The 26,642-nt window shown below is 47.4% G+C and overlaps 2 protein-coding genes across 3 annotated transcripts in view; one reads left to right on the top strand and one right to left on the bottom strand.

Moving 5' to 3' along the window:
- TAP1 (transporter 1, ATP binding cassette subfamily B member) overlaps window positions 1-12,292 on the bottom strand; it is an 895,619-nt gene extending 883,327 nt beyond the window's left edge. For both annotated transcript variants that reach the window (XM_082264575.1, XM_082264574.1), the window contains exons 1-3: window positions 11,778-12,292; window positions 10,399-10,513; window positions 5,139-5,269 (exon numbers count right to left, since the gene is read on the bottom strand). In XM_082264575.1, coding sequence (XP_082120701.1) covers window positions 5,139-5,269; window positions 10,399-10,513; window positions 11,778-12,285 — 754 coding nt within the window. In that variant the 5' untranslated portion in view covers window positions 12,286-12,292. The remainder of the gene's footprint in view (window positions 1-5,138; window positions 5,270-10,398; window positions 10,514-11,777) is intronic.
- An 8,533-nt stretch (window positions 12,293-20,825) lies between these two features.
- LOC309560892 (antigen peptide transporter 2-like) overlaps window positions 20,826-26,642 on the top strand; it is a 77,743-nt gene continuing 71,926 nt past the window's right edge. Inside the window, exon 1 of the mRNA XM_082264576.1 lies at window positions 20,826-20,962. The gene's annotated coding sequence lies outside the window, so the exon portion shown is untranslated. The remainder of the gene's footprint in view (window positions 20,963-26,642) is intronic.

The following is a 26,642-nucleotide window of genomic DNA, read 5'->3' as shown; positions in this document are numbered from 1 at the left end:
TGGGGTCGTATTTGGGTAGGGGTACTCGGGAGGGCATAAGGAAAATGCCTCTCATGCAGCCGGCTCACTGCATCTGGAAGGGGAAGTTGGGCAGGCATGCCTCCTGGGTACAGGTAGGCAAGGATGACCGCTTCCTGGAATTCCCGGAAGGGTCCAGTTCGTCCTGACGCCTTGTATAGGACAAAGGCGTTCAGCATAGCCAATTGGAAAAGGTAAACAGACACTTTTTTGTACCAGCGTCTGGCTTTACGGGCAACTAAATACGGCGCCAAAAGCTGGTCGTTAAGGTCCACCCCTCCCATGTTAAGGTTATATTCGTGGACACAGAGGGGTTTCTCCATAACGCCAGTTGCCGTAGGGATTTGGACTGTCGTGTCTGCGTGAAGGGAGGACAGAACATAAACATCCCGTGTATCCTTCCACTTCACCGCAAGTAATTTGTCCGTTTTCAAGCAGGCTCTCGCCCCCCGACTAAGACGGGAATTAACAAGCCGTTGGGGGAAGCCCCGGCGATTAGGTCGCACGGTGCCACATGCGCCAATTTGTAAATCAAGCAGGTGACTAAATAGTGGCACGCTTGTGTAAAAATTGTCCACGTACAAATGGTACCCCTTTCCGGATAAGGGTGACACCAAGTCCCAAACAATCTTACCGCTGCTCCCTATGTAGTCTGGGCAGTTCGGGGGCTCCACAGTGCTATCTTTTCCCTCATAGACACGGAAATTAACTGTATAGCCTGTGGCCCTGTCACAGAGCTTATACAACTTGACCCCGTATCTGGCACGCTTGCTGGGGAGGTACTGTTTGATAGCAAGACGGCCAGTAAATTTAATCAGGGACTCGTCAATGCAGACAACTTGTTCGGGGGTAAACAAGGCTGCAAACCGCTGATTGAAGTGGTCTATGAGGGGCCGAATTTTGTGGAGCCGATCGTATGCAGGGTCTCCCCGAGGACGACAGATTTCATTGTCGCTGAAATGCATAAATCGCAGAATTTGCTCGTATCTCCCCCTGGACATGGAGGCAGAGTACATGCGCATATGGTGAGCTGGGCTAGTGGACCAATATAGCCGCAATTCACTTTGTTTAGTTATGCCCATGTGGAGGGAAAGGCCCAGAAAGATCTTAAATTCGGAAACCGTTATAGGATTCCAGCCGAATCGTCTGGCAAGGTGCGAATTTGGGTTGGCGGCGATAAATTGTTGAGCATATAAATTTGATTGATCCACAATAGATCTGAAAAGATCTTCCGTGAAGAACAGCTCAAAAAAGTTCAGGGGCGTAAAACCAGCTGTCTCCACGTGGATTCCAGGTTGGGCGGTGAATGGGGGAAGTACTGGCGCTGTAGAATCAGTGGGTTGCCAATTGGGATATGCCAGCGCATCAGGGAGGGCACTATGGGCTCTACGGGCCTGTCTTCGAATACGCGGTGGCTGCGGGCCACTACTTGTGCTAGCCACCGCACCAGCTTCAACTGCACTTAGGGGACTCGCCACGTCACCAGGTCTTACTGCAGTGCTGGTTGTACTAGGTCCAGGTTGTACTAGGCCGCTGGCGCTTGCCAGGTCGCCAGAAGGATGAGCGGCACTAGTACCCACACTCTGCTCCATACGAGCACCCTGCGATTCCTGCATTTCAACAACACCAGAATGGGGTCGGGTACGCCTGGGTCTAACAGGGACCCATCTGTCGTCGGAGCTGTCTGTCAGGGAGCCGCTGCCGTCATCTGGTTCGTATAATGACCCTGATTCTGCCGGTGAGGCTTCCCCATCGCTCTCACCTGACATGGACATTATACTGTAAATAGCTTCATCACTGTACGAACGTTTAGACATTTTGGTAACTAAATTTACCCGTACAGTGATGCGACTCACAGGTAATAAAAGCACCTGGTTGTCGAAGACTATTTCAAGCGCTACCAAAAAAACTGCTAATGCTAGCAGGGATCAGGCCTGACTCTGCTAACACAGCGGTTTTGTGTCTTGTGTTTTTTGTAAGTGACAGTAATCTATTGATTACTACACTTACCTGGGTGAAAGGGTTAAACGCAGGTGCTGGCCGGAATCAGTGCTGATCGTGCAAACACCGCGTTTTGGGAACCCTAAACTATGGGGGCGCTAGTATAGCTCTGATCAGATCAGATATTGATCTGTTCAAACACTATACTAGAAATGGAAGTGTAGGTGCGTGCGTGCGTGCGTGGTAATCAAGGGGTTACTTCTAAACTATGCGCCGGGGATCTGGGGGGGGTGGCGGGGACCCTAAACCTCCTTTGGGAAAGAAACTAGCTAGCTAGAGCAACCTCAAGTCACAATGACACCAATACAAAAATACAGTAAAAACAGTATATTATGTGTGTATTAGTGCTAATGTGACAGAGGGTGTAGGGGTTAACGGGATGTGATCAGGGGGGGATCAGGGGTTTAAATCTTTATTGGAAGGGGCTGGCGGGTATCCTAAGGATAAAAGGAACGGTGGCAAGCGCTAAACCTGGTCACAAGTCACACTTATACGGGTATATAGAAAATGCTATATACTGTATACAGTGTGCGTTGTGGCAGGGGGTGTAGGGGTGATCAGGAGGGGATCAGGGGATTAAATCTTTATTGGGCGGGTGGGGGGGACCCTAAACCTGCTTGGGACACAAACTTAGTCGCCTGCGCTAATTCTGATCACAATGACACTAATACAAAAATACAAAAACACAGTATATTACGTTTGTATTAGTGCTGATGTGACAGAGGGTGTAGGGGTTAACTAGCGGTGATCAGGGGGGGATCAGGTGGGATCAGGGGCTTAAATCTTTATTAGGGGGGGGTGGCGGGTAATTCAAGTGGAAAAAGGGGGGTCGCAAGCGCTAGACCTGACCACAAATCACACTTATACGGGTATATAGCAAAATGCTATATACTGTATACGGTGTGTGTTATGGCAGGGGGTGTAGGGGTGATCAGGGGGGGGTCAGGGGCTTAAATCTTTATTGGGCGGGTGGCGGGGACCCTAAACCTTCTTGGGACAGAAACTTAGTCGCCTGCGCTAATTCTGATCACAATGACACTAATACAAAAATACAATAACACCGTATATTGCGTTTGTATTAGTGCTGATGTGACAGAGGGTGTAGGGGTTAACGGCGGTGATCAGGGGGGGTTCAGGGGGGATCAGTGGGTTAAATCTTTATTAGGGGGGGGTGGGGGGTAATTTGAGTGGAAAAGGGGGGGTCGCAAGGGCTACACCTGTTCACAAATCACACTTATACAGGTATATAGGTATATGCTATATGCTGTATATAGTGTGTGTTGTGTCAGGTGCTGTAGGGGTTAATTGGGGGGGCGATCGGGGGTGAAATGTGCCTATCTAACTGTGTATGTACGTGCTTGGTGCTGTACTTACAATTAGATGTGCTCTCCTCTCACGCTGGATCCAAAAAGACCGTTGGGAGGGGAGGGCACATCTCCTCTAAGCCTGTGTTTACATTTCACAGGCTTAGAGGGAGATCTGATTGGGCAGGACCGATCAACAGGTCCAGACCAAAAATGATTGGCCTGGACCTGATGACTGATCGGTTCTGAACCCAATCGAGTCATCGGCGGGACCGCGGGTGCGCGCGCGCGCGCGCCAGAGCGGCGAAGGCTAGTGACGTACCGCTACGTCACTCTGCCTGGCCGGGGCTGACCGCCGCAGTATATAGTCGTGCGGCGGTCGGCAACCGGTTAAAGGCGCCAGATTTAAGAAAAAAAATGACAGTGTTCAAAACAGCCAAACTTGGCGTTTTGAATGCTTTTAAGTGCAAAGGAGGGATTTGGGGTCTCTTAGACCCCAGATCCCTCCATAAAGATTACCTGCCACTGCCTATTACTGTCACAAGGGAGGTTTACAAAATTAAATAAAATAAGTAAGAAAAAAAAATATTTAAAGTGCCGCCCATGCCGTTTCTTCAGAGCCCTGTGCCGTGACTGGTGAGGACAGGTGAAGATGGATCCAGCGGGGACAAACGTGGGCTTTGTTTGCAGGTAAGTATCACATAATGTGCTAGTATGCATTGCATACCAGCACATTATACATTTACTTTGCAGATAAACAAAAAGAACATTTTTTTTCCAGACTTTACTTCTTCTTTGGGCCCTGTTCACACCGGATCGTTTTTCAGCTCGTAAAACGCTCATCTCTGAAGTTTCAAAATGCCCAACAAGCAAAATCCCATTCATTTCTATGGCCCCTGTTCACATCTGAGCGTTTTGTCGCCTGAAGCTCAAAAAAGTATATGAGCTTCTTTTTTTGGCAGATTACAAGCGTTTTTGGTCAGATGCCAATGCCTGCCTCCAAACACCTGCAAAAAGCACCAGAAAAAATGCTTAAAACGCCCCAAAAAACGCCTAAAAACTATACGCTCAGGTGTGAATGGAGCCTTCAAGTTGTTTAAAGACATTAAAGCATAACCAAGCGTCGGTTCACACTATGGCGATCCGACTTAGGGGGCGACCTGTGAAGTCACGTGCACCGCGACTTCGGCCCAACTTGCACGGGCTTCATAAAATAAATGTCTATGCAAGTCGCTCCAGGTCGCCCCGAAGTAGTACAGGACCCTTTTTCTAAGTCGGAGCAACTTGAGTCGCTCCTATTAGAACCGTTCCTGTACTATTCAATGGACCGCGACGGTGCACGACTTGTCAGGCTGACCAAGTCGCCTGACAAGTCGTAATAGTGTGAATGGAGACTAAACCCATACACTTAACAGTTTTTAAAAATCAGTTATGTTCCTGGCACGTGCCGAGAACGTAACGGTCACATTGGTTGTTCTCTGAAGCAAACTGTCAAACCATCCAATGGCTGGTGTCATAACTGATCACATGTGCAGCATCATGGCAGTTGACGATCCGATAGAGGCCAAGATGGCAGCTGTCTTGGTTGAAAACGTGAGGAGGGTTTAGATTTGCTTTAAGGTAAAAAACCTTCTAAGATTAGGATATCCCCCAGCCCTCCTCCCTTCAAATACTTACCAGAGCCTGATCTCAATCCAGAGCTATGCTAAACGTCTATAGAGGTGAAAATAATGATTGGATCAAAGTTGCAGTGATTTCTAAATCCTCATTTTATGGATGGACCTGTGCAATAAATGACTACTTTGTCTACATTACCTGTAGATTCCGTATCGAAGAAGGTGACATCCTGCTTCAGGACGGAGCGTAGGACCTGTTCCTGTGTCTGGGTGTGCACCAGGCTCATGGTGACGTTGTAGATGCAGTCACAGAAAAACTCTGTCAAGGCACTGCAAAGCAGAAGATGTTATTAAAGTAGAACTCCAGACTTTTCATAATGGGATATTGTTTAATGAACAATGAGGCTGTAACACTTTCCTTGGAATTTGATCATTAACCAAATATCATATTTAGTCATATTCAGGGCTTTTCTTCTCGGAGAATAGGTGCAGGAACTCCCCTCTTCTGAGCCACCCCTTGTCTCCACCCTTACCCAAGTCTGAGCGCTGTCCTTTGGTTCCACCCTCTACCACCCACCAGTAACCCCCCTTTTAGAGAATACAGAACCAAGTATCATCTTGTGGTTTTAGATAATTTGTATGGAATTTGTCAATGATAACTAGATAAGCAGTAAAATAGATCCCCTGGAATCAGCAACAATAGACCACCCCCAACAATAGATCCCCCCCTAACAATAGATCTCCACAGCAACAATAAATCTTCCCCTGCAACAATCGCCCCCCCCCCCCCCCCCAATAACTCCTCTTCTGCAACAATAGCCCTCCAGCAACAACAGCTCCCCCAAGCAACAATAAATCCTCCACTGCAACAGTAGCCCTGTGCCCTCCTAACCCCCTATTGCGTCCTCCTTCCCTCTACCAGCTGTCACCTCTGCCCCCATGTCTCCCAATGATCCTCCCATCCCCATCCTCTTTTCCCTAGCAATTACAGTCTTTTCTATCCCAACCCTCCCACCCCACAATCCCTATTTCACCCCACCCTCAACTCCCCTGCCATCATTTACCCCTCTACTCCCAACCCCCTCGCCCTCACCCCAGCCTCACTCAATTTCATAACAACCCCCCCCCCCCCCCCACCTTCCAATCCACCCCTGTACCTACTTTTCCTAGGCGTTAGGTATCAGTAATTGGTATCGGCGAGTACTTGAAAAAAAGGTATATGTACTGTACTTGGTGTTAAAAAATGGTATTGGTGCATCCCTAAGTGTCGCCATTGAAAAATATATACTCTATTACTGTTCTGGGGGCAACCCAGTGTTTAGGTATTTCTTTTACTTTCACTTTCGATTCTAATGTTAAATAGGATACATAGGGAGGGTGAATCTCCCTAATGGGGGCACATCAGCTGCAAAAATTCTGACAAGTGTTCTAATCCCTCTCCACTCTATTCAAAACTAAAAAAGAAGTTTTGCCTTGAGTTATACTTTATTGATAGAAATGGTAATGGTGCCACACCAATGTGCATAGAGTCAAATAAGTTTTTAAATTAAATAATTGGTAAACAAAGAAAGCCAACACGTTTTAGGGGTTCAGACACCCTTTATCACAGCTTTAAATAGTATGTATTCTAAAAACTGTGTAGACTAAGATATTGATGACATTTAAAAATAAGGAATCAAGAATCAAGTACTCTATCAGCAGAATCTGTAGCGATCCTGCTCTTCTTGCGCATGTATATACAGTAGGTATTTATTTTTGTCATTGCTCCCACTGGGGAGATTCAATCTCTCTATTTGTCCTGGTAACCACTGCCAATTGTGGGCAAATACAAAAGGTTGCGCTGTCACCAAAACAGGAATCAGTCAAATCTTCCATTGGGAACACTTGTTTCAGTAGCAACTCTCTTAGAGAGAATTTCCTTCACTTTTCTGAGAATCTCTCTCACTTCCTGTTGTGTCTACAGGATGGGAAATGAAGGGAAATCTCCCCAATGGAATGCAGTTGCCAAACAATTGGGGTTTTAATCATTGCCTACTCCAATAAAAATTAAAAGTACCACCCCATCAGTCTCTTCCCTCATCACTGATCTACTAACAGACATATCAGCCTGGATGTCTCACCACTTCCTCAAACTGAATCTATCTAAAACCAAGCTCATAATATTTCCTCCCCCACGCGCCCCTTCCCCGGAATTCTCTGTCAAGATCAATGGAACAACTATCAGTCCTTCCACACATGCCAGGGTGCTAGGGGTAACCCTGGACTCTGCACTGTCCTTTCAGGCTCACATTCAATCACTGTCCAAATCATGGCGCCTTAACCTCCGCAACATCTCTAGAATACGGCCCTTTTTAACCAATGACACCACCAAGCTTTTAACCACTTAAGCCCCGGAAGATTTTACCCCCTTCCTGACCAGGGGTTTTTTTGCGATTTTTTACTGCGTGTCTTTAACGGACAATTGCGTGGTCGTGCGACGCTGTACCTAAACGAATTTGACGTCCTTTTTTTCCCACAAAAAGAGCTTTCTTTTGGTGGTATTTGATCACCTGTGCGATTTTTTGTTCATGCGCTATGAACATAAAAAGAGCGTCAATTTTGCAAAAATAATATTTTTCACATTTTTTATATGAAATTCCCCAAAAAAAAATTTAAAAATCACAATTTTTTAACATTTTCGGCCAATTTGTTTTATGCTACATATGTTTGGTAAAAAAAAAAATCGCAAAAAGCGTATTTTGATTGGTTTGCGCAAAAGTTATCGCGTTTACTAACAAAGGGAAAGATTTTTGTCATTTTTGTTGTTTTTTTTTTTAACGCGTAATGGCGGCGATCTGCGATTTTTTTTGCGGTACTGCGACATTGCGGTGGACAGATCGGACCCTTGACATTTTTGACACTTTTGGGGTTACCAGTGACATTTCTACAGCAATCAGTGCTATACATATGCACTGTTACTGTAAAATTACACTGGTAGTGAAGGAGTTAACTTTTTTTTGAGAGGGAGGGGTGGTGTGTGTCCCTAGGGGTGTGATTCTAACTGTGATTGGCTGTGGCTTGAGGTGTAGGAACAGTGATCAACGGTCCTACATAGTAGAACTGTATGATCACTGCTTCTACACAGGGGAGAATGACAGGCGGCTTGTTTACATTAGCCGCCTGCCTTTCTCCCTCTGCACCGACGATCGCCGAGTGACCGGCAGACATCGGGTCCGCCGGTCACACGCACAGACTTGTTGGGGAACGAGCCGGGGGGGGGGGGGGGGGCGCGCCTCCGCAGGCGCACGCTCGCCCGCTATTGGCTCCCAAGCAAGTGACAGGCTATTGACGTATACATACGTCACTTTGCCTGGCTGGGGCTGACTGCCGACGTATATCGTCGTGCGGCGGTCGGCAACTGGTTAATTCATGCCCTGGTTATCTCTCGCCTCCACTACTGCAACTCCCTCCTCATTGGATTACCCTTACATAGATTATCCCCCCTTCAGTCCATAATGAATGCTGCTGCAAGACTTATCCACCTTACCAACCGTTCAGTGTCCTCCACCCCTCTCTGCCAATCCCTTCACTGGCTTCCACTCACCCAACGAATAAAATTCAAAGTGCTAACAATAGTTTACAAAGCCATCCACAACTCTGCCCCCAGCTACATCACCAACCTGATCCCAAAATATCAACCAAGCCGCTCTCTTCGGTCCTCCCAAGACCTCCTGCTCTCTCTAGCTCCCTTGTCACCTCTTCCCATGCGCGCCTCCAGGATTTCTCCAGAGCTTCTCCCATCCTTTGGAACTCTCTACCCCAATCTGTCCGACTGTCCCCTAATCTATCCATCTTTAGAGGATCCCTGAAAACCCTTCTCTTTAAAGAAGCCTATCCGGCTACTAACTATTACACTGTTTCACTTGCTCCATCAGCTCATCCCCCACAGCTATTACCTTTTGTATCAATTGACCCTCCCTTTTAGATTGTAAGCTCTAAAGAGCAGGGCCCTTTGATTCCTCTTGTGCCAAATTGTAGTGTAACTGTAATGTCTGCCTTCATTTTGTTAAGCGCTGCGCAAACTGTTGGCGCTATATAAATCCTGTATAATAATAATAATAAAAGTAAATGTTTTGTCTTTAAATAGACGTTAAATATGACACCTTGGACTGGTAGGACCCCATGGACTGGCAAAATGCTCGAAAGCTGAGAAAATATTATATATCCCATGTCTTTAGGCAGAGTGCAGTGTAGTCGCTCTGAGCAGCCAAATGGATGTAAACCGAATGATGAACTATGATGTCCGGCCAGTTGACTTCGGTCAATGCACATAACTTGCTTAACCACTTTACCCCCGCTCACTGTGCCTCTACTGCGGCACAGTGGCTCGTTCCCATCCAGCGACGTAGACCTATGTCGCTGGACTCATCCCCTTGTGGGCGGCGCCCGCGCGCCGCCGGAGGCTCGCTCCCGCTGTTTTCAGTCACAGCGGGAGTCGGGCCAGGGGAGGAGCGGCGGTGATCACCGCTGCTCTTCCCCGATCGTCGGGGATCTAGTGTGGAGATCCGCCCGCTTGTGTAAACAGAGCGGGCGGATCTCCTAAGTGACAGGCAGTGACAGATTGCAGGGCTCAGCATAGCTGAAGCTGCGATCTGTCCCTGTGTCACTCAGTCACCTCCCCCCACACATGTCAGTAAGCACCAGGCATTCATTAACCCCTCCCTCTCTAATAAAATTAACTCCTTCCCTGCCAGTGTCATTTTTACAGTAACAGTGCATATGTATAGCACTGATTACTGTAGTAATGTCACTGGTACCCCCAAAAGTGTCAAAAATGTCAGTCAAGGGTCCGATCTGTCCGCCGCAATGTTGCAGTCCCGCAAAAAAAAAATCGCAGATCGCCGCCATTACTCGTTAAAAAAAAAAAACACCAAAAATGACAGAAATCTTTCCCTTAGTTAGTAAACGCAATAACTTTTGCGCAAACCAATCAAAATACGCTAATTGTGATTTTAATTACCAAACATTAGGTAGCAGAAAACAAATTGGCCAAAAATGTAAAAACATTTTTGATTTTTACATTTTTTGGGGGGAATTTCATATAAAAAAATTTGAAAAATATTGTTATTTTTTCAAAACTTATGCTCTTTTTTTGTTTATAGCGCAAAAAGTAAAAATCACACAGGTGATCAAATACCACCAAAAGAAAGCTCTGTTTGTGGGAAAAAAATTTTTGCAAATTTCGTTTGGGTACGGCGTCGCACGACCGCGCAATTGTCAGTTAAATTCGCACAGCGCCGAATCGCAAAAAGTGGCCCAGACGTAAGACAGCAAAATCCTCCGGTGGTAAAGTGGTTAAAAAGACCGAATGTGTACACCAGAATGCAATGGCTGCTTTATTGAAGGGGCAAAGCATGTCATAAACCTTATCAGTGTGGGTGGGGCTTACTCTAGGTAACACAAGTCATTCCTGATCTCACCTGGACAAGGTGATGATGGACATCATTATGATGGCGTTCCTGAATACGGAGGAGTCTTCTTTGGTCTGGATCCAGTCTGTCATACGTCCCGTGTAGGAGGGCAAAGCCATTTCACCTATTAAGACAAGCAAAATATTAAGGCAATTATAGGAAATTACATAAAATAAAGGATGATCTATAAAGCAAATAAAAACAATAGAGCACATGTGCTGCCACCAATTTATTTTGTAACTTGTTTTTTTCATGTTACATTGTAACCCTCCCATCCTTTCTTTGGCTACTAGTTCATACAGCCCTTAGCCAGACCCTCCCCACCTGTCTATGCTCCAATAATCCAGTTTGTGTGCACCAAATGCCTCTGCAAACCTAGCATATAAAATCGAAGTGACATCATCGCTGTGCTGTACATGAGACAGTAACAGTAACAGTGCATATGTATAGCACTGATTACTGTAGTAATGTCACTGGTAACCCCAAAAGTGTCAAAAATGTCAGTCAAGTTTCCGATCTGTCCGCCGCAATGTCGCAGTCCTGCAAAAAAAAAAAATCGCAGATCGCCGCCATTACTCGTTAAAAAAAAACAACATAAATTTCCCGTAGTTGGTAGCTGCGATAACTTTTGCGCAAACCAATCAAAATACGCTTATTGCGATTTTTTTTTACCAAAAATATGTAGCAGAAAAACAAATTGGCATAAAATGTTAAAACATTTTGGTATTTACATTTTTTTTTGGGGGGGGGGGGAATTTCATATAAAAAAATGTGAAAAATATTGTTATTTTTTCCAAATTGTCGCACTTTTTTGTTTATCGCGCAAAAAGTAAAAATCGCACAGGTGATCAAATACCACCAAAAGAAAGCTCTATTTGTGGGGAAAAAGCAACATTAATTTAATTTGGGTTCAGCATCGCACGCCCACGCAATCGTCCGTTAAAGTAACGCAGTGCCGAATCGCAAAATATGGCCTGGTCAGGAATGGGGTAAAATCTTCCGGTCTTAAAGCGGTTAAAAATACGCTCATTGAGAATTTTTTGTCAAAGACATGTAGCTAAAAAATACATTTTGGCCTAAATATATGACAAAAATTGAATATATTGGATATTTTTTAACTGTCAGAGTAGAAAAATATTATTTTTTCAAAATTGTCGCTTTTTTTTATTAATATCGCAAAAAATGAAAATCGCACAGGTGATCAAATACCACCAAAAGAAAGCTCTGTTTGTGGGAAAAAAAGGACGTAAATTTCGTTTGGGTACGGCGTTGCATGACCGTAAAATTGTCAGTTAAAGTCGCACAGTGCCGAATCGCAAAAAGTGGCCTGGACGTAAGACAGCAAAATCCTCCGGAGGTAAAGTGGTTAACTATTCTCTTCTACTTACCCCATGACGACAGCACCAGAAACACAGCGACCACCATGAACCTGCCCACGTAGGATCTTAGAAGTTGAATTAACCGCCACAGGGAACCCGAGGTACCCCCAGACTCATCCTCATCATCCTCACTGGATGGAAAGAGCTGGGACCTGATGACTCCAGAGATCAGGGTGAGAAGGTAAGTGCTGAGGAAAAGGTCCGTTCTGCCCCAGCTGTAGAGGAGCTCCGCGCTAGTCTGTGGTAACAGGAGATGAGTGAAGGTAACACAAAATGGTACCAGGAGGCTCAGGACTGCACAGAAGGTGAGAAGAGTGTCCTTCTGTAACCACGATGGAAGCTTGGACCTTCGACTGATCACACGAGCGCCCAGGGTCAGGACTGTCAACCGGAACAAGCTCATTACCCAGACCAGCAGGAAACTCAGTGGGAAGAAGCTGGTTAGAAGGGACTCAAGGAGGCGGATGGTGAGAAAATCCACACCGACGAGGCAAGACAATGACCACAGGGGATTCATCTTGGCAGAGTCTAATGATAGAAAGGAAAGCAAATTGTCTTAATTATACATCATTGGAGACAGGTGCATTTATTTATCTACTGTATACAGTATCTTACAAAAGTGAGTACACCCCTCACATTTTTGTAAATATTTTATTATATCTTTTCATGTGACAATACTTAAGCTCCATTCACACTACCGCGACTTGTCAGCCTGACAAGTCGCGGTCCCTCGCGGTCCATGCACTGGTACAGGAGCCGTTCTAATAGGAGCGACACAAGTCGCTCCGACTTAGAAAAAGGGTCCTGTACTACTTCGGGGCGACCTGGAGGCAACTTGCATAGACTTCCATTATGTGAAGTCCGTGCAAGGCGTGCCGAAGTCATGCAGAAGTCGTGCCGCTTCAGTGTGAATGCGGTCTAAAGAAATGACACTTTGCTACAATGTAAAGTAGTGAGTGTACAGCTTGTATAATAGTGTAAATTTGCTGTACCCTCACAATAACTCAACACAGAGCCATTAATGTCTAAACCACAAAAGTGAGTACACCCCTAAGTGGAAATGTTGAAATTGGGTCCAATTAACCATTTTCCCTCCCCGGTGTCATGTGACTGGTTAGTGTTACAAGGTCTCAGGTGTGAATGGAGAACAGGTGTGTTAAATTTGGTGTTATCGCTCTCATTCTCTCATACTGGTCACTGGAATATCAACATGGCACCTCATGGCAAAGAACTCTCTGAGGATCTGAAAAAAAGAATTTTTGCTTTACATAAAGATGGCCTAGGCTATAAGAAGATTGTCAAGACCCTGAAACTGAGCTGCAGCACGGTGGCCAAGACCATACAGAGGCTGTCTTCGGGAAATAGACATATGAGTGCTGCCAGCATTGCTGCAGAGGTTGAAGGGGTGGGGGGTCAGCCTGTCAGGGCTCAGACCATACGCCGCACACTGCATCAAAATGGTCTGCATGGCTGTTGTCCCAGAAGGAAGCCTCTTCTAAAGATGATGCACAAGAAAGCCCACAAACAGTTTGCTGAAGACAAGCAGACTAAGGCCATGGATTACTGAAACCATGTCCTGTGGTCTGATGAGACCAAGATAAACATATTTGGTTCAGATGGTGTCAAGCGTGTGTGGTGGCAACCAGGTGAGGAGTACAAAGACAAGTGTGTCTTGCCTACAGTCAAGCATGGTGGTGGGAGTGTCATGGTCTGGGGCTGAATGAGTGCTGCCGACACTGGGGAGCTACAGTTCATCGAGGGAACCATGAATGCCAACATGTACTGTGACATACTGAAGCAGAGCATGATCCCCTCCCTTCGGAGACTGGGCCGCAAGGCAATATTTCAACATGATAACGACCCCAAACACACCTCCAAGATGAACACTGCCTTGCTAAAGAAGGTGAGGGTAAAGGTGATGGACTGGCCAAGCATGTCTCCAGACCTAAACCCTATTGAGCATCTGTGGGGCATCCTCAAATGGAAGGTGGAGGAGCCCAAGGTCTCTAACATCCACCAGCTCTGCGATGTCATCATGGATGAGTGAAAGAGGACTCCAGTGGCAACCTGTGAAGCTCTGGTGAACTCCATACCCAAGAGGGTTAAGGCAGTGCTGGAAAATAATGGTGGCCACACAAAATGTTGACATTTTGGGCCCAATTTGGACATTTTAACTTAGAGGTGTACTCACTTTTGTTACCAGCGGTTTAGACATTAATGGCTGTGTGTTGAGTTATTTTGAGGGGACAGCAAATTTACACTGTTATACAAGCTGTACACTCACTACTTTACATTGTAGCACAGTGTCATTTCTTCAGTGTTGTCACATGAAAAGATATAATAAAATATTTACAAAAATGTAAGGGGTGTACTCACTTTTGTGAGATACTCTAAATAATGTATATATATATACATACATACATACATACATACACACACACACACGTAATCTTTTTTTAATAAAAAACAATGATACAAATATATACAGCACACATATAGTAAGTTAATGGATGAGATGGTCAAGGAGTTCATGTATAAAGATAGAAATACCTCCATATTAATGTTTTCATTTTCAGATGACTTCCCTGCAAATATCTTAAAGTGGAAATTTACCCAATAAAAAGTAATGTTCTTTAGCAAGGAACATACATTCCACATTAATAATTATGCTACCAAAATTAGTGTGTGCTGTAAATTGCCTTCAGCATTGCTCCTGTTTCTTCTTGCCGGAGGCAGCAGCTCAGAGCCCCTGAGCAACAGGAAATCTTTAGGCTGTCAGCAGAATGGTCTCTAGTTGCTCTGATTTACAGCACAATGCACAAAAATAGAGAGCAAATGAGCATGTGCAGAGTAGGGTGAGACAGTGTATTACTGGATTTTAAACAGTATAGGCATTTATTTTTAATGTTTTATATAGCTATACCTGCAAAAGGGGCCAGTCTGAAGTGATCTAGCAGGACTTAATTTTCTAACTAAAGTTCCACTTTAACCTCCTTAGCGGTAATCCCGAGCGTGACTCGGGGTTGATTTTTCATATCAGGAGCGGTAACCCCGAGTCACGCTCGGGGTGGATTGCAGAGAGCGCAGCGGTGTTCTCTTACCTTATCCTGGCGATCCAGCGATGATCTCTCATTGCTGAGATCACCAGCCGAGAGTCCCACCGCTCCTCCGTCCCTCCGTCGGTCTGATCACTTCCTAGTTCCGTTCCCTGCAGCAGCAATGCTGCATGGGAGCGGAACTAGGGAGGGAAATTAAAAAAAAAAAAAAAACGTTGCACAAAACACAAAACACATTTTATATGATATATATATATATATATATATATATATATGCATATATATATATATATATATATATGCATATATATATGCATGCATATATATATATATATATATATATATATATGCGCATATATATATATATATATATATATATATATACACACCGGTATATATATATGCATATATATATATATATATATGTATGCATATATATATATATATATATATATATATATGCACACACACATATATCTATATATAATATATAATGCATGAATTATAATCTAATCAATAATATAATTTTATTATATATATTATATATTAAATAATAAAATAATATTATTGATTCGATTATAATTCACGCGTTTGTGTTTCAAATTTATCACATCTGGGATGTCTACTAGACTCTTGTTTTGGTCAGGTTTAAGTCAGTAATTACTAAGAATTGTAGGCCTATAATACATAACGCCAAATTTCCATGAAAAGAATTGTACCGCTTTTGGTATGTAATTCCTGACATAATCATACCGCCAGGGAGGTTAAGCATTCACACAGACACAATGAATGTTTGCTATATTGTTTGTAATGGGATTAGCTCCTGTGATCGTCACCTCCATCTAGTGGCCATATCGCAGTATTTTCTTAAAATACCTCAAATTAAAAACTATGCATTCTGGCCACTAGATGGAGCTCACAGCAGATAATCATATAACATACAATACAATGATCATTCATTGTGGCTGTGCTAATGCTTAAAGTGATAATAAACCCTCTTTTTTTTTTTGCCACTTTCATCAGCTGATTTAATCAGGGTGGTTTCCTTCTCTTGCAGTGACCTATGGAGTCACCCTTGCATGCAGAGACTGCAGTTGTGTCTCTCTACACAGTGTGCATCAATGGAAACACACAGCTCACAGACGTTCAGGGAAGCTGCACTGAGGGAGGACCCAGCAGTACTGAAAGCAGGAGGGTAGGCAGAGCAGGCGCTCGCTGAGGATACAGACTCCTCCTTCTCAGGACGGTACCTGCGGGAATGTAAGGGCACACTACCCTTGTTCTGGTCTCCCATTGACATGTGACATATCAGATGACTTCTCTGAAGATTAACCCTCTCCTCCCGTTTCTGCAACAATTTAGAAATTGCACTCATCACTTTCTATTTTACATTATTCTCTGTGCCCAATCAACAGCCCAGGCGCCACATTTGGTCTTTTATTAATACGGCCCTCAAAGCCCCTGCAGGCAGTCATTTTTGTTTTCTGGAGGTGCTTCCTCAAGCCAGTGAAGGAAATTTTTATTTAAATCGACTTCCAGGCATTAAATGATTTGATTGGTTTCTTTTGCACTCTCTTAGGTTTTTTTTCTGTTCTCTCTGTTCCTTTTCCCTGTCTATAATTTGCTTTAAATCTTGCTGAGAGAAATATCAAATGTGGCACAAGTGATTTTTAAGAAGGCAGCATGGAGCAAAAATGTGGAAGTATGGATTTGTAAAGGGAATGTGATAGCAGTGATCTCTAGCAGTCCTTTGTAGTGTGTTTCTAATTTATGACTGTTTCTTTCAGCATGTCCCCAGTCTCCAACAACTCATATAGCATGTCTGCAGTCTCTCACCGTCTCCTGTTGCATGTCCGTAGCCTCTGACCATATCTTGTAGCATGCCCATGGTCTCTGACCATCTTCTTGTAGCATGCCCATGGCCTCTGACCATCTCTTGTAGCATGCCCATGTCCTCTGACTATCTCTTGTAGCATGCCCATGTCCTCTGACTATCTCTTGTAGCATGCCCATGTCCTCTGACCATCTCTTGTAGTATGCCCATTGTCTCTGACCATCTCTTGTAGCATGCCCATGTCCTCTGACTATCTCTTGTAGTATGCCCATTGTCTCTGACCATCTCTTGTAGTATGCCCATTGTCTCTGACCATCTCTTGTAGTATGCCCATGGCCTCTGACCATCTCTTGTAGCATGCCCATGGCCTCTGACCATCTCTTGTAGCATGCCCATGGCCTCTGACCATCTCTTGTAGCATGCCCATGGCCTCTGACCATCTCTTGTAGCATGCCCATGGCCTCGCTCTGACCATCTCGTGTAGCATGCCCATGGCCTCTGACCATCTCCTGTAGCATGCCCATGGCCTCTGACTATCTCTTTTAGCATGCTCTTGGCCTCTGACCATCTCTTTTAGCATGCATGAAGTCTCTGACCATCTCTTGTAGCATGCCTATAGTCTCTGACCATCTCTTTTAGCATGCCTGAAGTCTCTGACCATCTCTTGTAGCATGCCTATAGTCTCTGACCATCTCTATTAGCACGCCTAAAGTCTCTGACCATCTCTATTAGCACGCCTAAAGTCTCTGACCATCTCTATTAGCACGCCTAAAGTCTCTGACCATCTCTTGTAGCACGCCTGTTGTCTCCTAATGTCTCTTATAACTTGCCTATAGTCTGTTAACCATTTCCTGTTGCATGCACATAGCCTTTGCCTATCTCTTGCGGCATGCCTGTAGTCACAGACCATCTTTTGTAGCATGCCTGTAGTCTCCAAACATCTCCTGTTGCATGCCTGTAGTCTCTGACCATCTCTTGTAGCATGCCCCTTAGGCTTTGTCCATCTCTTGTAGCATGACTGTAGTCTCTGCCCATTTCTTGTGTAGTCTCTGACTATCTCCTGTTGCATGCCCATAACCTCTGTCCATCTCTTGCAGCATGCCCATGGTCTCTGACCATCTCCTGTTGTATGCCTGTAGACTCTGACTATCTCTTGTAGCATGCCTGTAGTCTCTGACCATCTTTTGTAGCGTGCCCGTAGTCTCTGAATATCTCCTGTTGCATGAGATACAATAGAGAGACAGCCGCTCAGGTGAGGATAATCCCACATTCATAGGTCGGGTGCACGTCAGATCCGCAATCCAGGTAATGTGTAATCACAAAGAAAAATAGGCCGCACTCCGACATGAAAGAATCAATCGATTTATTCACATTCCAACGTAACAGTCAAAGGACATCATGGACAGGACGACAAAAGAAGCAGCAGTTGATGCGTTTCACGAATCACATCCGCTTAAACATAACTCATCTCCTGTTGCATGCCCATAGTCTCTGACTATCTCTTATAGCATGCCCATAGTCTCTGACTATCTCTTATAGCATGCCCATAGTCTCTGACTATCTCTTATAGCATGCCCATAGTCTCTGACTATCTCTTATAGCATGCCCATAGTCTATGGCCATCTCTTGTAGCATGCCTGAAGTCTCTGATCATCTCTTGCAGCATGCCTGTAGTCTCTGATTATCTCTTGCAGCATGCCCATAGTCTCTGACTATCTCTTATAGCATGCCCATAGTCTCTGACTATCTCTTATAGCATGCCCATAGTCTCTGACTATCTCTTATAGCATGCCCATAGTCTATGGCCATCTCTTGTAGCATGCCTGAAGTCTCTGATCATCTCTTGCAGCATGCCTGCAGTCTCTGACTATCTCTTGCAGCATGCCTGTAGTCTCTGACTATCTCTTGCAGCATGCCTGTAGTCTCTGATCATCTCTTGCAGCGTGCCTGTAGTCTCTGATCATCTCTTGCAGCATGCCTGTAGTCTCTGATCATCTCATGCAGCATGCCTGTAGTCTCTGATCATCTCATGCAGCATGCCTGTAGTCTCTGATCATTTCTTGCAGCATGCCTGTAGTCTCTGATCATCTCTTGCAGCATGCCTGTAGTCTCTGATCATCTCATGCAGCATGCCTGTAGTCTCTGATCATCTCATGCAGCATGCCTGTAGTCTCTGATCATCTCATGCAGCATGCCTGTAGTCTCTGATCATCTCATGCAGCATGCCTGTAGTCTCTGATCATCTCATGCAGCATGCCTGTAGTCTCTGATCATCTCTTGCAGCATGCCTATAGTCTCTGACTATCTCTTGTAGCATGCCTGTAGTCTCTGATCATCTCTTGTAGCATGCCCCTTAGTCTTTGTCCATCTCTTGTAGCATACCTGTAGTCTCTACCCATTTCTTGTGTAGTCTCTGACTATCTCCTGTTGCATGCCCATAGTCTCTGACCATCTCTTGTAGTGTATGCGTAGTCTTTAAATGTCTCTTGAAGTATGCCCATAGTCTCTGGCCATGTAGCATGCCTGTAGTCTCTAAGACTATGACCATCTATTGTAACTTGCCTGTAGTCTCTGACTATCTCCTGTACCATGCCCGTAGTCTCTGACCATCTCCTGTACCATGCCCGTAGTCTCTGACCATCTCCTGTACCATGCCCGTAGTCTCTGCCTACCTCCTGTACCATGCCCCTAGTCTCTGACCATCTCCTGTACCATGCCTGTAGTCGCTAACCATCTCCTGTACCATGCCCGTAGTCTCTGCCTATCTCCTGTACCATGCCCGTAGTCTCTGACCATCTCCTGTACCATGCCCGTAGTCTCTGATCCTCTCCTGTACCATGCCCGTAGTCTCTGCCTACCTCCTGTACCATGCCCGTAGTCTCTGACCATCTCCTGTACCATGCCCGTAGTCTCTGACCATCTCCTGTACCATGCCCGTAGTCTCTGCCTATCTCCTGTACCATGCCCGTAGTCTCTGCCTATCTCCTGTACCATGCCCATAGTCTCTGACCATCTCCTGTACCATGCCCATAGTCTCTGACCATCTACTGTACCATGCTCGTAGTCACTGACCATCTCCTGTACCATGCCCGTAGTCTCTGCCTATCTCCTGTACCATGCCCCTAGTCTCTGACCATCTCCTGTACCATGCTTGTAGTCTCTGACCCTCTCCTGTACCATGCCTGTAGTCTCTGACCCTCTCCTGTACCATGCCCATAGTCTCTGACCATCTCCTGTACCATGCTTGTAGTCTCTGACCCTCTCCTGTACCATGCCTGTAGTCTCTGACCCTCTCCTGTACCATGCCTGTAGTCTCTGACCATCTCCTGTACCATGCCTATAGTCTCTGACCATCTCCTGTACCATGCCTATAGTCTCTGACCATCTCCTGTACCATGCCCGTAGTCTCTGACCATCTCCTGTACCATGCCCCTAGTCTCTGACCATCTCCTGTACCATGCCTGTAGTCTCTGACCATCTCCTGTACCATGCCCATAGTCTCTGACCATCTCCTGTACCATGCCCATAGTCTCTGACCATCTCCTGTACCATGCCCGTAGTCTCTGACCATCTCCTGTACCATGCCCCTAGTCTCTGACCATCTCCTGTACCATGCCTGTAGTCTCTGACCATCTCCTGTACCATGCCCCTAGTCTCTGACCATCTCCTGTACCATGCCTGTAGTCTCTGACCATCTCCTGTAACTGCCTGCAGTCCCAGCATTCTGTAGCACTGTATTCAGTGAATATTAAGTGTGGCCCTTTGGCAATGTCAGGAGTCACACTTGAGGCCCCCTATATCAAGTCGGCCACCACAGCTCTGTACTCTGTAGTGTCTGCCCATCCTCCATGTATTGTGTGCTCTGTCTGTCCTTATCTCTGCACTCCTCTGTCTGTGAGATCTTCAGGACTTACCTGTATATGTATTGTGCTCCTCTCTCTGCCTGTCCTCAGCGGGACTTCTGATGTCCTTCGCCTTCTCCGGTGTCTGCGCTCTGCGCTCTCCGGTGTCTTTGTCCCGGGCTCTGCCCCTCCCGTGTCTCTGCCCTCTCTCGGAGGTGTATCAGACTCCGCCAGCCCCGGTAACCCCCGCTTTCCGGGAATCGGCTTCTATTAGGGAAAAGAGAAAGTGAAACTAAGTCGGAGTAGAATTCCCCTCCACACAGGCGGCGCCTCCCCTCCCCCTCCATATACTTCACCGAGCACCGATCAGAGCGGAGCACAGCACCGAGCCGTCACCTCCATAGGAGCCCGAATACCCCCAGCAATCTCCGGGGCCGACTCCAGCTACTCTGCCCAGGGACGGTAAGTGTCTGAACCCTCTGTACACGCGGGCCTCATTCACCGGTCATTCACCGATCATTCACCGGTCAGAGATATCCCGGCTCTGCCTCTCCACATTCACTTTTTAGATCTTGTTTTAACCTTTTGTTGGCAGATCTGTCTGCTCATTATTCTATACGTGTGACCCTCAGATCTTCATCCCAGCAATATCGGATGATGTGACACTTTGTTTCCTCTGTAAAATATATTCTTCATAATATTGTATCATAATAATACATAGTGACAGATCTCAGAGATACAAATGTTACAAAACAATAAACATCCAACCTGAGAATAGCAAATCTAGAGGAGCTAGAGTAGCATGCCTATAGTCTCTGACCATCTCCTGTACCATGCCCCTAGTCTCTGACCATCTCCTGTACCATGCCCCTAGTCTCTGACCATCTCCTGTACCATGCCCCTAGTCTCTGACCATCTCCTGTACCATGCCCCTAGTCTCTGACCATCTCCTCTACCATGCCCGTAGTCTCTGCCTATCTCCTGTACCATGCCCATTGTCTCTGCCTATCTCCTGTACCATGTCGTAGTCTCTGACCATCTCCTGTACCATGCCGTAGTCTCTGACCATCTCCTGTACCATGCCCGTAGTCTCTGCCTATCTCCTGTACCATGCCCGTAGTCTCTGACCATCTCCTGTACCATGCCCGTAGTCTCTGTCTATCTCCTGTACCATGCCGTAGTCTCTGACCATCTCCTGTACCATGCCCGTAGTGTCTGTGTATCTCCTGTGCCATGCCGTAGTCTCTGACCATCTCCTGTACCATGCCGTCGTTTCTGACCATCTCCTGTACCATGCCCGTAGTCTCTGACCATCTCCTGTACCATGCCCGTAGTCCATGACCATCTCGTGTACCATGCCCGTAGTCTCTGACCATCTCCTGTACCATGCCCGTAGTCTCTGACCATCTACTGTACCATGCCCGTAGTCTCTGACCATCTCCTGTACCATGCCGTAGTCTCTGACCATCTCCTGTACCCTGCCCGTAGTCTCTGACCATCTCCTGTACCATGCCCGTAGTCTCTGACCATCTCCTGTACCATGCCCGTAGTCTCTGACCATCTCCTGTACCATGCCCGTAATCTCTGACCATCTCCTGTACCATGCCCGTAGTCTCTGACCATCTCCTGTACCATGCCCGTAGTCTCTGACCATCTCCTGTACCATGCCCGTAGTCTCTTGACCATCTCCTGTACCATGCCCTAGTCTCTGACCATCTCCTGTAGCATGGCTGTAGTCTCTGACCATCTCCCGTAGCTGCCTGGAGTCTCTGACCATCTCCTGTAGCTGCCTGGAGTCTCTGACCATGTCCTGTAGCATGGCCGTAGTCAGGGCTGGCCCAAGACATTGTGCTGCCTGGGTCCAAGAATTAAATGCTGCCCCCCCCCCTCCCCTCCAAAAAAAATCATACCCTCCAAAAGGCCCCCACATTCTATAGGACTATGATAGCAGTCAGAGGAGTGTGAGTGTGTACGGAGTGACAGCAGGAGCAGGACAGAGCAGTAGACACTGGGCAGATGAGCGCACCAGGCTTTCTCCTGTCTATAGTGCAACAGTGCCCTGCAGTGCTGCGGGCATGGTACAGGAGAATGCAGTGCTGCTGGCATAATACAGAAGAATGCAGGGCTGCGAGCATGGTACAGGAAAATGCAGGGCTGCGAGCATGGTACAGGAGAATGCAGGGCTGTGGGCATGGTACAGGAGAATGCAGGGCTGTGGGCATGGTACAGGAGAATGCGGGGCTGTGGGCATGGTACAGGAGAATGCGGGGCTGTGGGCATGGTACAGGAGAATGCGGGGCTGTGGGCATGGTACAGGAGAATGCGGGGCTGTGGGCATAATACAGAAGAATGCAGGGCTGTAGGCATGGTACAGGAGAATGTGGGGCTGTGGGCATGGTACAGGAGAATGCAGGGCTGTGGGCATGGTACAGGAGAATGCAGGGCTGTGGGTATGGTACAGGAGAATGCGGGGCTGCGGGCACGGTACAGGAGAATGCAGTGCTGCTGGCACGGTACAGGAGAATGCGGGGCTGCGGGCATGGTTCAGGAGAATGCGGGACTGCGGGCATGGTACAGGAGAATGCGGGGCTGCGGGCATGGTGCAGGAGAATACGGGGCTGCGGGCATGGTACAGGAGAATGCGGGGCTGTGGGCATGGTACAGGAGAATGCAGGGCTGCGGGCATGGTTCAGGAGAATGCGGGGCTGTGGGCATGGTACAGGAGAATGCGGGGCTGTGGGCATGGTACAGGAGAATGCAGGGCTGTGGGCATGGTACAGGAGAATGTGGGGCTGTGGACATAATACAGAAGAATGCAGGGCTGTAGGCATGGTGCAGGAGAATGGGGGGCTGCGGGCATGGTACAGGAGAATGCGGGGCTGCAGGCATGGTACAGGAGAATGCGGGGCTGCAGGCATGGTACAGGAGAATGCGGGGCTGTGGGCATGGTACAGGAGAATGCGGGGCTGTGGGCATGGTACAGGAGAATGCGGGGCTGCAGGCATGGTACAGGAGAATGCGGGGCTGTGGGCATGGTTCAGGAGAATGCGGGGCTGCGGGCATGGTACAGGAGAATGCAGGGCTGCGGGCATGGTGCAGGAGAATACGGGGCTGGGGGCATGGTACAGGAGAATGCGGGGCTGTGGACATGGCACAGGAGAATGCGGGGCTGTGGACATGGTACAGGACTGACACCAATAATGGGGCACCATTTCTACCACTGACACCAATAATGGGGCACCATTCCTACCACTGGTGCAGAGACATTTCTTACTCCCACTGACTACCAACATAGAGGCCATTTTTTTAGGTACTTTACTTAGCAACATTCCATCCCACCAATAGTCTGATGGACGGTAAACTGGTCCATGAGGATCCCTGAATTAGTATATTTGAGAGCCGGTTCACATTTGTGCGGCGTTCGCATGTAATGTTGGAGCGCACTGCTCCTTCATTACATGCGATCGGCTGTGCAGTGCGAGTTTAGCCATACACTTTGTATGGCTAAATTTGCACCGCACCCGCAGCAAACACGCACAGGGACCCTTTTTTGCAGCCGCATCAGGATCGGATCGCACAGCGGTTCACACTTGTACGATCCGATCCTGTGCGAACTGCAAGATCGCACTGCGATATGCGATCAAACTGGGGGTTGTCGTTAAGATTACATTGACACCCCCAGCGTATCGCATATGGCAGTGTGAACTGCCGGGGGTGCGTTTGCGATGCGGGAACAGGCTGCGGATTCGCAGCCTTCCCGCATCGCATAAGTGTGAACCGGGGCTGAATGGCCATATAAGAAAAGCTGCAGTGAGTTTCCTTGAATATTTTTTGCAAACCTGACTTTTTATGGTCTGCGTGACCGAGGTGTGGTCAGGAGGTGTGTCCTTTGGCTAAATATTTGGTGCTAATCTTCCATCTCAGAAAGTTAGAGAGAGAGGATACACCTGTGTAAGCATATCCTATCAGTTCTATATATTAACCTCCCTGGCGGTATGATTCTGTCAGGAATTCTGTTCCAAAAGCGGTAATATTGTATCATAATAATACATAGTGACAGATCTCAGAGATACAAATGTTACAAAACAATAAACATCCAACCTGAGAATAGCAAATCTAGAGGAGCTAGAGTAGCATGCCTATAGTCTCTGACCATCTCCTGTACCATGCCCCTAGTCTCTGACCATCTCCTGTACCATGCCCCTAGTCTCTGACCATCTCCTGTACCATGCCCCTAGTCTCTGACCATCTCCTGTACCATGCCCCTAGTCTCTGACCATCTCCTCTACCATGCCCGTAGTCTCTGCCTATCTCCTGTACCATGCCCATTGTCTCTGCCTATCTCCTGTACCATGTCGTAGTCTCTGACCATCTCCTGTACCATGCCGTAGTCTCTGACCATCTCCTGTACCATGCCCGTAGTCTCTGCCTATCTCCTGTACCATGCCCGTAGTCTCTGACCATCTCCTGTACCATGCCCGTAGTCTCTGTCTATCTCCTGTACCATGCCGTAGTCTCTGACCATCTCCTGTACCATGCCCGTAGTGTCTGTGTATCTCCTGTGCCATGCCGTAGTCTCTGACCATCTCCTGTACCATGCCGTCGTTTCTGACCATCTCCTGTACCATGCCCGTAGTCTCTGACCATCTCCTGTACCATGCCCGTAGTCCATGACCATCTCGTGTACCATGCCCGTAGTCTCTGACCATCTCCTGTACCATGCCCGTAGTCTCTGACCATCTACTGTACCATGCCCGTAGTCTCTGACCATCTCCTGTACCATGCCGTAGTCTCTGACCATCTCCTGTACCCTGCCCGTAGTCTCTGACCATCTCCTGTACCATGCCCGTAGTCTCTGACCATCTCCTGTACCATGCCCGTAGTCTCTGACCATCTCCTGTACCATGCCCGTAATCTCTGACCATCTCCTGTACCATGCCCGTAGTCTCTGACCATCTCCTGTACCATGCCCGTAGTCTCTGACCATCTCCTGTACCATGCCCGTAGTCTCTTGACCATCTCCTGTACCATGCCCTAGTCTCTGACCATCTCCTGTAGCATGGCTGTAGTCTCTGACCATCTCCCGTAGCTGCCTGGAGTCTCTGACCATCTCCTGTAGCTGCCTGGAGTCTCTGACCATGTCCTGTAGCATGGCCGTAGTCAGGGCTGGCCCAAGACATTGTGCTGCCTGGGTCCAAGAATTAAATGCTGCCCCCCCCCCCTCCCCTCCAAAAAAAATCATACCCTCCAAAAGGCCCCCACATTCTATAGGACTATGATAGCAGTCAGAGGAGTGTGAGTGTGTACGGAGTGACAGCAGGAGCAGGACAGAGCAGTAGACACTGGGCAGATGAGCGCACCAGGCTTTCTCCTGTCTATAGTGCAACAGTGCCCTGCAGTGCTGCGGGCATGGTACAGGAGAATGCAGTGCTGCTGGCATAATACAGAAGAATGCAGGGCTGCGAGCATGGTACAGGAAAATGCAGGGCTGCGAGCATGGTACAGGAGAATGCAGGGCTGTGGGCATGGTACAGGAGAATGCAGGGCTGTGGGCATGGTACAGGAGAATGCGGGGCTGTGGGCATGGTACAGGAGAATGCGGGGCTGTGGGCATGGTACAGGAGAATGCGGGGCTGTGGGCATGGTACAGGAGAATGCGGGGCTGTGGGCATAATACAGAAGAATGCAGGGCTGTAGGCATGGTACAGGAGAATGTGGGGCTGTGGGCATGGTACAGGAGAATGCAGGGCTGTGGGCATGGTACAGGAGAATGCAGGGCTGTGGGTATGGTACAGGAGAATGCGGGGCTGCGGGCACGGTACAGGAGAATGCAGTGCTGCTGGCACGGTACAGGAGAATGCGGGGCTGCGGGCATGGTTCAGGAGAATGCGGGACTGCGGGCATGGTACAGGAGAATGCGGGGCTGCGGGCATGGTGCAGGAGAATACGGGGCTGCGGGCATGGTACAGGAGAATGCGGGGCTGTGGGCATGGTACAGGAGAATGCAGGGCTGCGGGCATGGTTCAGGAGAATGCGGGGCTGTGGGCATGGTACAGGAGAATGCGGGGCTGTGGGCATGGTACAGGAGAATGCAGGGCTGTGGGCATGGTACAGGAGAATGTGGGGCTGTGGACATAATACA

This window comes from Pelophylax lessonae, assembly GCF_965119305.1.
Source record: "Pelophylax lessonae genome assembly, chromosome: 7".
Lineage (NCBI taxonomy): Eukaryota > Metazoa > Chordata > Amphibia > Anura > Ranidae > Pelophylax > Pelophylax lessonae.
This window is presented reverse-complemented; position numbering and strand designations above follow the sequence as displayed.